The 18,886-nt window shown below is 42.2% G+C and overlaps 1 protein-coding gene across 1 annotated transcript in view; it reads right to left on the bottom strand.

The window, feature by feature from the left end:
• Window positions 1–18,886, bottom strand: part of LOC311113965 (cadherin-6-like) — a 50,530-nt gene that overhangs the window by 5,611 nt on the left and 26,033 nt on the right. Inside the window, exons 3-6 of the mRNA XM_084189232.1 lie at window positions 9,341–9,635; window positions 8,104–8,223; window positions 6,475–6,642; window positions 3,696–3,883 (exon numbers count right to left, since the gene is read on the bottom strand). Of these exons, the coding sequence (XP_084045358.1) occupies window positions 3,696–3,883; window positions 6,475–6,642; window positions 8,104–8,223; window positions 9,341–9,635 (771 nt within the window). The remainder of the gene's footprint in view (window positions 1–3,695; window positions 3,884–6,474; window positions 6,643–8,103; window positions 8,224–9,340; window positions 9,636–18,886) is intronic.

Here is an 18,886-nt window from a genome sequence, read left to right on the forward strand (position 1 = left end):
ACCCTCCTCGTCTAAGCAACACACACACGCACGCACAGACACACAGACACACCAAATAATGTGCACTCTATCAACAATTGAATTGATTCAGTGTGACTCAACCTCTCTGTCCCTCGTCAGTTGACACATTTTTATTTCACTTTCTTTCTCCTCTCACACAGACAAATCATGTGACATGCAACACACTCCTCGTCGAAGACACACACAATATCAACAATTGAATTAATTCAGTGTGACTCAACCTCTCCCTCTTTTTCTGTGTCTGGGTGCTTTCCTTTGTCTGGGGTGGCAGGGAGCCTAGTGGCTAGAGCGTTGGGCCAGTAAGTAACCAAAATGTTGCTAGTGTAGTAGAAGAACGTGAGAAGGTGATACACTCGCGACTAGTGACTTGCTGACGCAAGCCTGGTGTGTTGATTCAATATGGCATTGTCCGGATGGATGGCTGTATATTTGCATCTCACAGGAGAGAGTCACCTTTGACATGGCAATCTCCAGGATGAGATGTTCTTGCAGAAATCCTAGGGTCACTGTCACCAGGAGAGGTGTGAAGACTGATGATGAAATGATGACTTGAATAAAGAGCTACACATTTTGATATGTCTTATTCCATTGTATGTTTTCTGGTTGATGTATTTTTAAAGTGACTGGATTGAAATTGTATGTTGGGTTGACTGGTTATCAGGCACATTCCTGTTGTCTGGTCATAACATTCAAATTGAGTTGTCTTTTGTTTTCACTAGCAAAGTGTTAAGTAATGTTAATTCAAGCTCCTGTGTGTATCAGACACACATTTTTTCTCTTAGAGATGATTCTGAACTGAAGACATGTAACCACATTAAGTCTTAGAGTAAATGACTATCACCAATAGGCTGTGTTATTTTGTAATGTATCATGTATTTCATGTGCACTGTAATTGTTTGAGTGTCAATTATTTCGTAATACATTCCATTAGTTGAATTGAGTAAATGCATTCCTCGTTTTACAGAGTAATTATTTGATTGACTATATGCCTATAATTTAGTAGGTCTATTGATAGTTGTTAATTACACTATACACATAGCATTTACAGTATGATTGGTCTCTAACTGTGCATCTCTGAGCTGAGGTTAACTCAATCATTTAATGCTAGGACATTGATTACAAAATATTAGCTCCTTGTTCCTCAGCCTCTTAATACGGTAATTGCATAACTGTAAACATAGACACGTGTATCTTATAGTATTCCGAGTGGTGATGCAAGGCTCGCAACCTTAGCTATACCCACTGGATATGGTTATGGGCCTATAGCATTCACATAATAATGGAGTCAGATTGATAAATGTAGTTTATTATTATTCAACATAATTTTTACATACAGTATCTGTCACACCCGGGCTCTGGGACTCTATATGTTGAGCCAGGGTGTGGTCATTCTATGTGGTGTATTTCTATGTTGGGAGTTCTAGTTGTGCTGTTTCTATGTTGGCTAGAGTGACTCCCAATCAGAGGCAACGAGTGTCAGCTGTGGCTGGTTGTCTCTGATTGGGAGCCATATTTAAACTGTCTGTTTTCCCTTTGTATTTGTGGGATCTTGTTCGAGTTGGTTTGTGTTTGACCGTTGACTGTCATGTTATCGTTTTCTTGTTTTGTTCGTGCTTTCACTTAATAAAGAAGTATGTTCGCAACTAACGCTGCGCATTGGTCTACTCCATACGACGATCGTGACAGTATCTACATAATGGAGACCCCTCATTCTCAGTCGATGAGGATTTCCACCAACCTACATAATTGGTTGGATAATTTCCACCAAACTAAATGGTGACTCCAGCTAATGGCGATTTCTATATTACATTACACTAGTTAAAATTCCCAAGCCGACAAGGTGAAAAATCTGTTGATGTGCCCTTGAGCATGGCACTTAACCCTAATTGTTCCAAGGTCGCTGTTGATAATGGCAGCCCCTGGCAGTGACCCCACTCTCAGAGGGTGTCTCAGGGAGAGTTGGGATTGCAAAAAACATTTCCAATTCACACATGTGTGTGTGAAAATAGGACAAATATAAGCACCACAAAATTATTATTATATTCTGTCTTTAGTAAATGAACTCAGGTATGCGGTGTAAAAAAGGTTTAAAGCTCCCTCCTCTTCTCTCTATCTGTGAGCATCCCAATAATCTCTCCTTTCTCCTGAAGTGTGCACTTGTTCGCTTCTAAGCGACTTTGGGTTCATGAAAAGCGTTATATAAATACCATGTATTATTATTATTATTATTCTTCCCTTCATGGATTTGAAAGGAAATTACTGGTATATGCTATGGAAACTCTAGCCATGGGATGAAACCTCTGGCTCTGTGCTTCATCTTTAAGAGTGTCATCACACCAATGCTGTCTGGAGAGAACACATCTGACGTGTGACTTTAGCTGTGAGGGAGCTACTGCCAAATCAAATGCAGTCATTTAACCAGAGAGTTGTGTGTGCGTATGTGCATCCGTGCAGGTTTTTCGATGCCAATGAGCTTTCAACTGGCCACTGTCTGCCTGTACCGAACTTGATATCAAAGAAATACAGTCATTTGATATGACCCTTCAAACTCAATATATCGTTGATTGATTTTGTCCTGCTTGGCTTTACCTCAAGACAGGGGTTTGATGATTTCAACATGAACATGTGTTGTTCGGTGACAGTGTGAGCGGTACAGGAGAAATGGCATGCCCTTTACCTAGATGAGCCATTTAATTAAAGTAGGCTCGGATGTACCAGACCCTATACACAAACACAATAACATGCACGAGCCCGCACAAACACACAGAGAGAGAGAGAGAGAGAGCGCACTTAGATCCCTCCAATATCATTACAACATTAGCATCAGCAGAAGGTAATTACATCTCCCTCCACTCAATGATGACCTGGTGGAAGTGACGTGATCGATTTAAAGTCACACTAGGGGATAAGGGGGCGCTTGATAAAGCAACAATCTGATTCTGTTTAATATGTCAAAACATACTATAGCTCAGAGCACCCAGAGGACCACTGGCTGGTTCTGGTGAAATAAATACCTAGCATCAATCTGATCTGCACTCAGAAACCGTGACTAAGAATACATCCTATCTGAGCATGTGAATGTACAATCTGACACGACTAGATAGCAATGTAGCAAAAACCAACCATTAGAAAGGCAAGGTGAAGCAGTTACCATATCACTTAAATCTATCAGATACTTTTAGGGCCCTGGGAGTACCGGCTAGGGGTGGATTGGGAATCCAGACATATTGAACGAGTGTACACGGTAGTAGGGTCTAGCGCAGCGTTTCCCAAACTAGGTCCTCGGGACCCCAAGGAGTGCACGTTTTGGTTTTTGCCCAAACACTACACAGCTGACTCAGTTATCAAAGCTGGAGGATTAGTTGATTATTTTTGTCAGCTGTGTAGCGCTATGCCAAAAACGAAAACGTCCACCCCTTGGGGTCCCGAGGAACGAGTTTGGGAAACCTTGGTCTAGTGTCTATAGAGGTTACGGTTCAATTTGGAATCCAGCCATACTGACATTTCTGAGTGTGATAACACCTAGGGAGTAGGGTCGATTGAACCATGAACGAGGGACTAGGAGTGATTTGGAATCGAGCCATTCTGAAGGAGTGTCCTAGGGATTAGGGGCTAAGGAATAGGGACTAGAGACATAGGCTAGTGGTAGATTTGGAATCCAGCCAATCACTGACCTTCCTGAGGGTGATGACACCATCCTGTGTGCTCCTATTGGTTGAGATGTCGAACATGGCGGGGCCATCGCTGCTGGTGATTCGGTAGTTCATCTCAGCGTTCCTGCCGATGTCAGCGTCCGTAGCTCGCAGCACGGCCACAGTCGAGCCCGGCTCTGTCGACTCGGGAGCTTTGAACTCATACAGACCTGGAGGAAAGACACACACACATTCGTTATTGTTGTTTTTTTCATCTGTAACACCTGGATCAACCCCTAAATTCATACTTTTAAGTACATCTTAAAAGCCAACATCAATAAATCATGCATAATTTATTCAACGTGAATACATTGGCCCATACATACAGTTGAAGTCGGAAGGTTACATACACCTTAGCCAAATACATTTAAACTCAGTTTTTCACAATTCCTGACATGTAATCCTAGTAAAAATTCCCTGCCTTAGGTCAGTTAGGATCACCACTTTATTTTAAGAATGTGAAATGTCAGAATAATAGTAGAGAGAATGATTTATTTCAGCTTTTATTTCTTTCATCACATTCCCAGTGGGTCAGAAGTTTACATACACTCAATTAGTATTTGGTAGCATTGCCTTTAAAATTGTTTAACTTGGGTCAAACGTGTCGGGTAGCCTTCCACAAGCTTCCCACAATAAGTTGGGTGTATTTTGGCCCATTCCTCCTGACAGAGCTGGTGTAACTGAGTCAGGTTTGTAGGCCTCCTTGCTCGCACACGCCTTTTCAGTTCTGCCCACAAATGTTCTATAGGATTGAGGTCAGGGCTTTGTGATGGCCACTCCAATACCTTGACTTTGTTGTCCTTAAGCGATTTTGCCACAACTTTGAAAGTATACTTGGGGTCATTGTCCATTTGAAAACCGAGTTTTAATGACTCCAACCTAAGTGTATGTAAACTTCCAACTTCAAATGTAGCTAGTTATTTTCACCAGATGATTTCCTGGTTTGAGCCAGATAAATTGATGCGTCCCTGTCTGCCAGCTCGAGCACCCCACTGTATCTCATATGCTTAAATAAATAGCTGGTCTAGTCTGCAGAGGGATGGACGTGATATACACAGGCTGCATAGACAAACACCACTGACACCCTTATAAAACATGCTGACATCGTTCTGGCAACGCCTGAGTCGGCAGGTCCCACACACACATCTTGCATGCACACATGCAAGTGTACACACACACCAACAAAAGCAGACACACACATACACACACTCAGACATGTTTGTTTTAATATCCTTGTAGGGACCAAACAATTAATTCCCATTCAATATCCTATTTTTCCTAACACTTAACCTAACCCTAACCTTAACCCCTAACCATAACTTCTAACCCTATTTGTAACCACTAAGCCTAAAATAGCCTTTTTCCTTGTGGGGACCGGCGAAATATCCCCACTTGTCAGAATTTTCCTTGTTTTACTATACTTGTGAGGATTTCTGGTCTCCACAAGGACAGTAAAACCACACACACATACACACACACACACACACACATACACACACACACATCCCACTATGGAGAAGTTTCCCAGGCTAACAAGTATTTAGTATTGGGTTGAGAGGTATAATATAAACAAATTATATCGCTGCCTGACACTGGGTGTCTCATTACAATATCCACTTGCTCTCACTCTGTCTTTCTTTTTCTCCCTGCCCCCTCTCTTCATCCCTCCCTCCATTTATTCCTCCCCACCTCAACTTCTCTTCCTTTCTATCCGTCTTTACCCCCTCCATCCCTCCCTTCCTGTTCTGTCCATTGAGGTGAGGTGCAGTGACAGTGTTTGTCTCCCTATTGGAGAGGGTGATAAATGGAGGCAGGGTCTCTACGTTTGTGTGCATTTTGTGATGTGAAGAGCTATTTGGCTTGTATGCATTGATTCTATCCAAGTGTAACACGCCCACACACACACACACACACACGCAAACACACAAAGATAAGCACAGAGACACAGAAGCACACACACTGGTGTTATTGAGGGGAAACAAAATGACACCAGTAATCTGTCAATCTGATGCAGCTGCCTTTGCAATTTGCCAGATGCACCAGAGAGGGACAGGAGACAGTGTTTGAGAGGAGATTGAGGGAAAGTGGGAGAGAAGGGGGTGGGAGAAAAAGATGAATGGCAAAAGAAACACTCTGAAAGAGAGGACGAGGAAGGAGTAAAAAACTAGAAACAAAGGACAGTAGCCGAGAGAGAGAGCGAGAGAGAGAGAGAGAGAGAGAGCGACAGAGCGACAGAGAGAGAGTGAAGAAGATAAAACCCACAGTGTACTCTTTTCATTTAATAGGGATTAGCAGGCTGATCTGATGCACTGTGCAGGACCCTTCACTCTCTCGTATGGCTCTACATTTAATTATGCCAAGCCTTCAAGAGAGTGGCGCTGCCACACGCACGCACATACGCGCACACACACACACACACACACACATGCCACAGCAGCACAGTAATACTTGCTGCAATAATCCACATTCATTTTGAAATTGGCACCAGATGGAGGCTGCCTGGTTGGCACAAGCCTGTATAGTGAACTGGGTTTTATATTCAGGGGACTGATGCGTGTGTGTGTGAGAATGGGTGCACGTGTGTGTGTGTGCGCATCCCTGCGTGTGTGTATGTGTGTGTGTGTGTGTGTGTGTGTGTGTGTGTGTGTGTGTGTGTGTGTGTGTGTGTGTGTGTGTGTGTGTGTGTGTGAGTGAGTGAATGAGTGAGTGAGTGAGTGCATGCGCGTACACACATCTGTCTGTTTGTGTGCACTATACTCACTCTTGGGGAAGCGTGGTGGGTTGTCATTGACATCAGAGAGGGTAATGCTGACTGTGGTGGTCCCTGATAACCCACCCATCTGTCCAGCCATGTCTTTAGCCAGGATCACAACCACATAGTTCTCCTTGGTCTCCCTGTCCATGTTAGGCAGGGCTGTCTTGATCACACCTGAAAGAAAAGGACAGACAGTCAGGACAGACGCCCAGAGAGATGTAAGATTAGATACTTCTGATCGATATAGATATTTATTGCACTAACACTTGCACTTGTCTTTTCTTAAGTTGTTTGACTGTGATGTGGTTGTCTTACCTAGCTACCTTATGATGAATGCACTAACTGTAAGTCATTCTGGATAAGAGCGTCTGCTAAATGACTAAACGTAAAGTTTGTATGCATGTATGTATGTTTGTATGTAAAGTTGTATCATTGCTTTACATTTTTCCAAGTGTATGATGCACAAAACATAACTTTTGCACAGTTATTTAGAGCTCAGACAAAGACATTAAGGTGAATGGAGATGCTCTGTCTTTCTCTGGTATACAGTACAGTTGCATTCTATATAGGTTAACATGTTTGATCTCTAGTTTTGAAGTCAGGACAGAGGTTCAGTGATACTCTAATTGACTGTATTAAAAGCAGCTCTCTGCTTCCTTCTCCTCTCCTCCTGTCTGTCTGTCAGACATTGAGCTGCCGTGGCTTTTGTCATCCATTACATGTTCTACATTTGAAGCATCACAACTACAGAGACTATGTTACAGTAGATTACAGCAGAAGAGGAAAAAAACACCAAATATATTGCATTGACAGAGTTCACAGGTTACAAACTATTTTTCTAAAGAGGAAATTAATTGAATATCAAACAATAGGGGATGTGAGGGCTGATGGTGCACATCATTCAAACCTAGTTCTGAGCAGCGTTGGTGAAACGCACGGTGAACGCAGGGGTATAGAACTCTCATCTTGCTCTTTCATCACATAGGATGTGGCAGCAGGGGAGGAGCGAAACGCAGAGGTGAGCGAGAGAGAGAATCATGCTTATGATGTCCAAGCCTGCCTTTGTGTAGGGGGGATGTCAGTTTACATGGCACATCTGGCATAAACCATATTACTGTTAATCCTGCTCTAATCTGCAAATATATTTTTTAGTTGCCATTTCCCTTTTGTTTAAGCAAAGAACACATTCGAGATCCGTTCCAAAGCACGCATTACAAATGATTAAATATAGCAGTGATGACTGAGCAGTGGGATTGAAAAGCGGCGGTTGGCGGAGATTCTGCCCTTCTTTTCTGTCATGTCTCTTCAGTCTGACATGAGAGTTAATAGCCGTGGTGAACGCACACACACACAGTCTCCAGCCATGGTAGTGACGGAGTAGTGATCTGTTCATATCCTGGTTCACTCGCAGTATGAATTTGGGTTCATTTCAGGTGCTAGTTGAATCTTCAGTGAGGCAGGTTAATGGCACCTTGTGTGCTGTTCCTTGTTCACGCTCTGGGAACATTGCTCCCTTGAGCCACAGATAGACTGTAGAAGGTAAATATGATAGAACTCTGTATTTGCATTGGAACTGACCCTACCTCTCCTTTCTGTCTACAGAAAAGCAGAAAGACAGGGTCTGTTGACACTAACCTGTGTTGAGCTCCACAGAGAAGTATGGCTGTCCTTGCAGGATGCTGTAGACCACCCTGGCACTGTTACCATACGTAGCATCGTCAGCGTCTGTAGCGGTCACCTGCATCACCACCGTGCCTAGGGAAGGAAGGAGGAGAAGAAAAAAGAGGGTAACTTGGTGAGCAAAGTTATACACATAGAATGGAGTCAGAGGGCGTTGGGGAACACTCAATAACACAAGATTCAAGACAACTTCCTGAATAAGGCCAATAAAGTGAACTGGACTGAACTGAAGTCGTTTGTGGCGTCACAAATGGCACCATATTCCCCCCAAAATATAAAATATAATAGTGCACTATATACGGAATAGGTTGCCAATTGGGACGCATACTATTTATTCTATGCCCTCTATACATATATTTTTCCTATTCTCTATACAAATCTCACAAGCACCGTACGCAGCAGTACTGCTTTTCTTACTTAGAGGTTGTAAACAGGCTGACAGTTTGTCACCTGTCGGTGTTATGTGACCAATTTCACTCTTTAGTGTTAAGTGTATACTTCACATACCCAAGAATACCTCATATCTGAACTGCATGATTCATTGTCTTGAATTTCCACTACATTATTGACATACACTAGGCAAAAACAGACAGTTTCGTCCATTGTTTAATGTGTTGTAATTGAAAACTGAACAGTGTATTCAAAAGATTAGCTCAAGTTTATAATATAATCAGCGTCATTGGGCCGCTTCACATTGTTTGTTTTGCTGTAATAAAACAGTTAATGGCCTGTAATCAATCTAATTTAATTACTGCCCAAATGGCAACCTATTCTCTATGGGCCCTGGTCAAATGTAGTCCACTACATAGGGAATAGGGTGCTATTTGGGATGTAGAAAATCTTTCCTCTCATTATTATGATTGATAAAGCTCTCATTGATCCAACAGGATAGGCGTTTGTTTGTAACAATTCTAATCCTGCTGTACATTGCAGCTACAAGTATGGAATATATTATTACCACTGACTGCATCAAATCCCCCTCTCAAATCCCTGTTTTTAAACTGTGGAACTGTTTAACAACGGTCGATCAGGCTATGAGTTACAGATACACACAGGGCAAAACTGGTTGAGATGATTATGACTTGACAACTAGAAACATTTCAACCACTTCTGCCCTGGTAGGTGTCTTTGGTAAGAAGTGAGTGAGATAGATGTAGGGCTGTTCTCTGTAGCCTACTTCTCTCATACGTACCCAATGGGGACATCTCAGGTACCTCTGTGAAGTAGGGGTCCTTGGTAAACTTGGGCTCATTGTCGTTGATGTCATGGATCTTGATGATAAACTCTGACTCTCCCTCTAGAGAGGTGTTAGTGATTCTGTTGACGGCCTTGGCCCGGAGCGTGTAGTAGGCCTTCTCCTCCCGGTCCAATCTCTTAGTGGCATGGATATCCCCAGAGTTCTCATCGATGATGAACAGACTACCGGCTCCGTCCCCGGTCAGGACGTACCGTATGCTACCGTCACCCCGGTCCCCGTCTGAGTGGAGCTGTGGAGCAATGAGAAGCAAAGGGGACGAAGTCATTTCACAGTAGCACTCAATCACAATACAAATGATTTGTAATGAATATTAGCATTTCAATAACTGGACCCCTCTTGGGCTAAACAAAGAAACTTTAATAGTTTAATGGCACTCTGTGCTAGTGACTGATTGAAAATTATCTGAAGACAAATAATCTAATTGTGACACAACGATATCCTGTACCATTTACATATTTTTCAGAAATTACTTTTTAGATGTTTGATTTCAGATATTTGTGTTGTCCCAATTTCCTATGCCATTTACAGAAATAATTATAATTTCATAGAAAGGTTGTGTGTGACGTGTGACCCATGTCTGTTCTTACTGCCTGCCATTTACTAACTCTGAGGAGATCAGATTTCTCTAACATGCTGTAGAAACATGACATGATATTTCCACTTCTTACTGGGTCTCCTCTCTTCTTCAATACTCTTCAATCATCTCCTCTCCTTTCCTATTCAATCTCCTCTCCGCTCCGCTATTTGCTCGCTCTCCTGATGTGGCCTGTTTCTGTCTGCATGAACAACAGCTTAGCTTGCTCTGACATTTTAATTCAGCCACCAAATCTCCTCAACATATTTATCACTGGGAACTCATCAAAATCTTCCCAGCGTCCTGAATGGCAACATATTCCCTATATAGAGCACTACTTTTGACCAGGGCACGTTGATATCTGGTCAAAAGTAGTGCACTATACTGTATAGGCAATAAGGTACCATTTGGGACACAAACCTTGTCCTTCCTCTCTTTCTTCCTGCTGTTTTCCCTCCTTTGTTATTTATTTTAACCACCGAGGACATGGCAACAGGGTAATAATTGCAGATGAAAGTAAAGGACAGAGGCATACAAATGTTTGCATGCAGACAAACACAGTGCACATCATGTATATGCAAATAAACATACAAGTGACTAAATACATCTTTCCACATAGATACAGACATACAGTACATTCGGAAATTATTCAGACCACTTGACTTTTTTCACATTTTGTTACGTTACAGCCTTACTCTAAAATTAATGTAATTGTTTTTTTCCTCTTCAATCTACACACAATACCCCATAATGACGAAGCAAAAACAGATTTTTAGAATTATTTGCTAATTTAAAACATTTACATAAGTATTCAGAGCCTTTACTCAGTACTTTGTTGAAGCACCTTTGGCAGCGATTACAGCCTTGAGACTTCTTGGTTATGACGCTACAAGCTTGGCACACCTGTATTTGGGGAGTTTCTCCCATTCTTCTCTGCAGATCCTCTCAAGCTCTGTCAGGTTGGATGGGGTCGTCGCCGCACAGCTATTTTCAGGTCTCTCCAGAGATGTTTGGTCGGGTTGAAGTCCGGGCTCTGGTTGGGCCACTCAAGGACATTCAGAGACTTGTCCTGAAGTCACTCCTGTGTTGTCTTGGCTGTGTGCTTAGGGTCGTTGTCCTGTTGGAAGGTGAACCTTTGCCCAGGTCTGAGGTCCTCAGTGCACTGGAGCAGGTTTTCATCAAGGATCTCTCTGTACTTTGAGCCGTTCATCTTTCCCTCGATCCTGACTAGTCTCCCAGTCCCTGCCGCTGAAAAACGTTCCCACAGCATGATGCTGCCACCAGCATGCTTCACCGTAGGGATGGTGCCAGGTTTCCTCTAGACGTGATGCTTGGCATTCAGGCCAAAGAGATCAATCTTGGTTTCATCAGACCAGATAATCTGTTTTCTCATGGTCTGAGAGTCCTTTAGGTGCCTTTTGGCAAACTCCAAGCGGGCTGTCATGTGCCTTTTACTGAGGAGTGGCTTCAGTCTGGTGGAGTGCTGCAGAGATGGTTGTCCTTCTGGAAGATTCTCCCATCTCCACAGAGGAACTCTGGAGCTCTGTCAGAGTGACCATCGGGTTCTTGGTCACCTCCCTTACCAAGGCCCTTCTCCCCCAATTGCTCAGTTTGGCCGGGTGGCCAGCTCTAGGAAGAGTCTCGGTGGTTCCAAACTTCTTCCATTTAAGAATGATAGAGGCCACTGTGTTCTTGGGAACCTTCAATGCTGCAGAAATGTATGCGTACCCTTCCCCAGATCTGTGCCTCGACACAATCCTGACATGCACTGTCAACTGTGGGACCTTATATAGCCAGGTGTGTGCCTTTCCAAAACATGTCCAATCAATTTAATATACCAAAGGTGGACTCCAATCAAGTTGTAGAAACATCTCAAGGACGATCAATGGAAACAGGACGCACCTGACCTCAATTTCGAGTCTCATAGCAAAGGTTATGAATACGTATGTAAATAAGGTATTTATATATTTTATTTGTAATACATTTGCAAAATTTTCTAAAAACCAGTTTTCGTTTTGTCATTATGGGGTATTGTGTGTAGATTCATGAGGAAAACATTTTATTTAATAAATTATAGAATAAGGCTGTAACGTAACAAAATGTGGAAAAAGTCAAGTGGTCTGAATACTTTCCGAATGCACTGTGTGTGTGTGCGTGCGTGTGCGTGTGTGTGTGTGTGTGCGCTTGCGTACGTGCGTACGTACAGTGCCTTGCAAATGTATTCATCCCTCTTGGCATTTTTCCTATTTTGTTGCATTACAACCTGTAATTAATATGCATTTTTATTTCGATTTCATGTAATGGACATACACAAAATAGTCCAAATTGATGAAGTGAAATGAAAAAACTAACTTGTTTAAAAAACATTCTAAAAAATAAATAACCGAAAACTGGTGCGTGCATACAGTTGAAGTCGGAAGTCTACATACACTTAGGTTGGAGTCATTAAAACTCGTTTTTCAACCACTCCACAAATGTCTTGTTGACAAACTATAGTTTGTTAACAAGACATTTGTGCAAGACACAAGTAATTTTTCAAACAATTGTTTACAGACAGATTATTTCACTTATAATTCAATGTATCACAATTCCAGTGGGTCAGAAGTTTACATACACTAAGTTGACTGTACCTTTAAACAGCTTGGAAAGCTTCTGATAGGCTAATTGACATCATTTGAGTCAATTGGAGGTGTACCTGTGGATGTATTTCAAGGCCTACCTTCAAACTCAGTGCCTCTTTGCTTGACATCATGGGAAAATCAAAAGAAATCAGCCAAGACCTCAGAAAAGAAATTGTAGACCTCCACAAGTCTGGTTCATTCTTGGGAGCAATTTCCAAACGCCTGAAGGTACCACGTTCATCTGTACAAACAATAGAATGCAAGTATAAACACCATGGGACCACGCAGCCGTCATACCGCTCAGGAAGGAGACGCGTTCTGTCTCCGAGAGATGAACGTACTTTGGTGAGAAAAGTGCAAATCAATACCAGAACAACAGCAAAGGACCTTGTGAAGATGCTGGAGGAAACAGGTACAAAAGTATCTATATCCACAGTAAAACGAGTCCTATATTGACATAACCTGAAAGGCCGCTCAGCAAGGAAGAAGCCACTGCTCCAAAACCACCATAAAAAAGGCAGACTACGGTTTGCAACTGCACATGGGGACAAAGATCGTACTTTTTGGAGAAATTTCCTCTGGTCTGATGAAACAAAAATAGAACTGTTTGGCCATAATGACCATCATTCTGTTTGGAGGAAAAAGGGGGTTGCTTGCAAGCCGAAGAACACCATCCCAACCGTGAAGCACGGGGGTGGCAGGAGACGCGGTGCACTTCACAAACTAGATGGCATCATGAGAAAGGAACATTGTGTGGATATATTGAAGCAATATCTCAAGACATCAGTCAGGAAGTTAAAGCTTGGTCACAAATGGGTCTTCCAAATGGACAATGACCCCAAGCATACTTCCAAAGTTGTGGCAAAATGGTTTAAGGAAAACAAAGTCAAGGTATTGGAATGGCCATCACAAAGCCCTGACCTCAATCCTATAGAAAATGTGTGATGAAAGAAATAAAAGCTGAAAGAAATCATTCTCTCTACTCTTATTCTGACATATCACATTATTAAAATAAAGTGGTGATCCTAACTGACCTAAAACCGGATATTTTTACTATGATTAAATGTCAGGAATTGTGAAAAACGGATTTTAAAAATATTTGGCTAAGTTGTATGTAACCTTCCGACATCAACTGTATTTATTCACCCCCTTTGCTATGAAGCCCCTAAATAAGATCTGGTGCAACCAATTACTTTCAGAAGTCACATGATGTGCAATCTAAGTGTCACATGATCTGTCACATGATCGCAGTATATATACACCTGTTCTGAAAGGCCCCAGAGTCTGCAAAACCACTAAGCAACGGGCACTGCCCACCAAAACTCACGGACCAGGCAAGGAGGGCATTAATCAGACAGGCAACAAAGAGACCAAAGATAACCCTGAAGGAGCTGCAAAGCTCCACAGCAGAGATTGGAGTATATGTCCATAGGACCACTTTAAGCCATACACTCCACAGAGCTGGGCTTTACGGAAGAGTGGCCAGAAAAAAGCCATTGCTTAAAGAAAAAAATAAGCAAACACGTTTGGTGTTTGCCAAAAGCCATGTGGGAGACTCCCCAAACATATGGTAGAAAGTACTCTGGTCAGATGAGACTAAATTTGAGCTTTTTGGCCATCAAGGAAAACGCTATATCTGGCGCAAACCTAACACCTCTCATCACCCTGAGAACATCATCCCCACAGTGAAGCATGGTGGTGGCAGCATCATGCTGTGGGGATGTTTTTCATCGGCAGGGACTGGGAAACTGGTCAGAATTGAAGGAATGATGGATGGAGCTAAATACAGGGAAATTCTTGAGGGAAACCTGTTTCAGTCTTCCAGAGATTTGAGACTAGGACGGAGGTTCACCTTCCACCAGGACAATGACCCAAGCATAGTGCTAAAGCAACACTTGAGTGGTTTAAGGGGAAACATTTAAATGTCTTGGAATGGCCTAGACCTCAATCCAATTGAGAATCTGTGGTATGACTCAAAGATTGCTGTACACCAGCGGAACCCATCCAACTTGAAGGAGCTGGAGCAGTTTTGCCTTGAAGAATGGGCAACAATCCCTGTGGTTAGATGTGCCAAGCTTATAGAGACAAACCCCAAGAGACTTGCAGCTGTAAATGCTGCAAAAGGTGGCTCTACAAAGTATTGACTTAGTTTTCTAACGCTCAAGTTCTGTTTTTTTGTCAAATTTCTTGTTTGTTTCACAATAAAAAATATTTTGCATCTTCAAAGTGGTAGGCATGTTGTGTAAATCAAATGATACAAACCCCCAAAAAATCAATTTTAATTCCAGGTTGTAAGGCAACGAAATAAGAAAAATGACAATACTTTCGCAAGCCACTGTATGTGTGTCAGTTGAGGAACTAGACCCCAGAGTGTTGTGTGTGTGTGTGCATGTGTGTGTGTAATCTCTGAGTGTGTGATCATTGTGTGACTGAATTCAGGAAGGTGAGTTTATGTACAATTTTCAAGATTTATTATATTTTTTTATAGACTCTTCCAAATGGTATATCATACACTGTAGTTGGGGGAAACATGGGAAAGTAAAGCTTCTTTGAAATTTGATTAACTTGTTATCCCACTTTAGAGACAGGTAGAAGAAACATTTCCTTGAATGATTTTCACACGTTCTAGAGAGCTCTTCTTTGTTTACGCCCATTAATAATCGTTCACACCCTCTTAAGCCTTAGCCCCACCCATCTCTTTAAGAATTCACATGTAAAAGTATGAGTCAGCATGGCATTGTCCTCCAGAAAGTACACTCTAAAAATTAGGGGTTCAACAAGGGTTCTTCTAAGATCCTCAAAGTTCTTCGAAAAACCTTAGGGTTCTTGACACTGAAAATTGCCCCCAAAATGTTATTTCAAGAACCCCATTGAGGAACCTCCTTAGTTGGTGTGGGTTCTTGCAAGAACCTAACTGCTCAACTGAAACATTTGGATTTGAATTTGAAAGGACAGCAGGTGCAGGCACTTAACTGAAAAATGTAAAGATCTAAGGTAAAGTTTGTCCCTTTCATGATCTAAATTGATATTGTTTCATGATGATACCATCTATCTTTTCATATTTGTGCAAATCTTTCTCAAACAGAAAATGGACACAATTCAATGGATATCAATCAACAAAGCGCTAATAATATGTAGGCTATAAGAATATGTTGAAGGCTAGCTGTATTGGGTGCAGAGGACTGAACTGCTCACTTTTGTGTCTGTCTCTCCAGGTATACAGACGAGGAGGCATACAAAGGTATGTCAATTGGTATTGGGATGTTATGCAGATCACATGTACCTCTTCAATGAAAATCCCATAGGCCTCTACATTATGGACATTTTTAAAACAGTTTTTTTCATTCACATTTACCACAAAAACCAAGGTATGAATAGTGTTGTGTGCATGTTTTGTTAAACATCTGTATAATTACTATTTTTTGGATTCACAGGAAACCTGTTAGATCACCATGCACTGCAAAACCATTCTGTCTATGGATACGGAGAACATCAACACATTAACATCAACAGGCCAGAGGATATACCCATTGGACATGGGGCTCTGCTGGGAGTTTACCTCATATTTTGATTGATTAATTCTGCTTTGCCACTAAAATCATAATAGACACTGACAACTAAAATATAGTGTTATTGTTAAGCGTATTACTACTACTACTACTAATAATAATAATAATAATAATAAGGGAGTGGGGTGCCCCAAAAGGTCCTTCAAAAGGTTCTTCGAGGATCCATTAAAAGGGATTATTTGAAGAACCCTTTAAAGGGTTTTTCGAAGATCTGATAGGGGTTCCCCTACAGTTTCAATTTGAAGAACCCCTAAAGGATACTCCAGGAACCTTTTCTTTTTAGAGCGTAGTCTCTATTATGTCCCTCCATTATCTCAGCCAATCATGGATCCTTCCTTTCTTCCTACATAGCTCATTTATTAATATTTACGGATCCCAGACCAGTTTGTAATTAATACATATGAAAGTTCACATGTTAAAGAAGGCATTTCTGGAAAAAAGTTAATACAATAAATAAAAAAATCTAACAGCCCTCCTTTGAAGTAGGAATTAGCATCAAATGCATGCGATCCTGAATCCGGTCACATATGTGGTGTGTGACTTGCTAGCTTCTGGTGCTGGACAGATGGAGTATGTTAGATTGTGCAGTCAGTACAGTCAATCAGGTGGATGAGCACTGCAACAGTATGGCTATGTCCCAAATTGCATCCTATTCCCTATGCAGTGCGCTTCTTTTGACCAGAACCCTATGGGTCTATGGGCCCTGGTCAAAAGTAATGCACTACATAGGAAATAGGGCGACATTTGGGACGAAGCCAGTATACACCCTACTCCTACCTCTCTCTCTCTCTGAAATATTAATGGCTTTTTATTTCAGGTGCTGGAAGGCTTTATATAACTAATTCATTGTGTTATGTGTGAGAACAAAGCGGTGGAAGCAAAATGGCTGACTTTTAAGATTAGTATCTTTAACATTTCTGTGATTGTTGTACACACTGAAAGATATGATCGTCGTGTTTTCCATCTATCTAACCAGGTTGTGAGAAGCTAGCTACTGACTGTCTATAGTTGTGCTGACCATGTACCTCCCCTTGGGTGCGGCAGGTAGCCTAGTGGTTAAGAGTGTTGGGCCAGTAACCGAAAGGTTGCTGGTTTGAATCCCTGAGCTGGCAAGGTGGAAAAGTCAGCCATTTTGCAAGGCACAACAACAACAACTGCTCCACAGGCCTCGTGGACATTGATTAAGGCTGTCACCTACACCTCTCTGATTCAGAGGGGTTGGGTTAAAGGCAGAAGGCACATTTCAGTTGTGCAACTGACTGGGTATCTTCTTGTTCCTCTCCCATCACCACCTCCCTCTGCTGATGAGATACATTTACATTTTAATCATTTAGCAGACGCTCTTATCCAGAGCGACTTACAGGAGCAATTAGGGTTAAGTGCCTTGCTCAAGGGCACATCAACATATTTTTCACCTAATCGGCTTGGGGATTCAAACCAGCGACTTTTGGTTACTGGCCCAACACTCTTAACCGCTAGGCTACCTGCCACCAATAGACAGACACTGTGACATATTCCATCCAATCTTGTTTGTATGGACACAGAGAGAGCGCTCGGGGTCTGCTCGTTTGGTTTTGAGGGGTTCAGCATCATTCCCTCATTCCCCTGAAGGATATTACACAGCCAGCTCAGTGTATCAAACCCCTGCTCTCCTCTCCTGCTTACTGCACTAAGGTTTGTGACCCCTCCGTCTCCCTCCTCTTCTAGTCACCTACCCTACCCCTTTCTATGGTGGAAGTGAATTTACAGCCGCCCACCCGGGTCCCTGCTACTCAAATTAGGAGAAAAACCTCTCCTGAAAATCAATCTGGCAGCCAGATGTGCATCCACAATGGCCCCTGATAAATGTGTCTTGAAAATTCAATGAAAGCATCACCAGGGGGAAGAGAGCATTGATCATGGCTACCAGGATACCTCCACACGTCGATGCAGAGCCCTTTTGCCTCTGTCCTCCAAGATATCAAATCATAATGGATGTGTCCCAAATGGCACTGTATTCCCTGTTTAGTGAACTTCTTTAGTGTGCCCTACCAAGGTGAGAAGCTGGGGATGGGGGAGCATGAAAAGATGCAGAGAGCAGAGCCAAGCCCCCCCTTCCCCCACCACTACCACCCTGGGAGCCTCAGAGAATGGGCTGCTCCCCACAGATCCCCACATACAGTGCCTTGCAAAAGTATTCATCCCCCTTGGCGTTTTTCCTATTTTGATGCATTACAACCTGTAATTTAAATTGATTTTTATTTGGATTTCATGTAATGGACATACATAAAATAGTTCAAATTGGTGAAGAGAAATTTTAAAAATTACTTGTTAAAAAAAACTATTTACAAAAATAACGGAAAAGTGTTGCGTGCATATGTATTCACCCCCTTTGCTATGAAGCCCCTAAATATGATCTGGTGCAACCAATTACCTTCAGTTGGACTTTATTTAATTAGTTAAATAAAGTCCAACTGTGTGCAATCTAAGGGTCACATGATCTGTCACATGATCTCAGTATACATACACTTGTTCTGAAAGGCCCCAGAGTTTGCAACACCACTAAGCAACGGGCACCACCAAGCAAGCGGCACCATGAAGACCAAGGAGCTCCCAAACAGGTCAGGGACAAAGTTGTGGAGAAGTACAGATCAGGATTGGATTATAAAAAAATATCAGAAGCTTGTTTTTGGACACAGGTCCAGGAATGGCTAAAGGATTGCAATATTTACCTGGA

The sequence above is a fragment of the Coregonus lavaretus genome (assembly GCF_964263955.1).
Source record: "Coregonus lavaretus genome assembly, contig: HAP1_SCAFFOLD_2543, whole genome shotgun sequence".
In the NCBI taxonomy this organism is placed as follows: Eukaryota; Metazoa; Chordata; class Actinopteri; order Salmoniformes; family Salmonidae; genus Coregonus; species Coregonus lavaretus.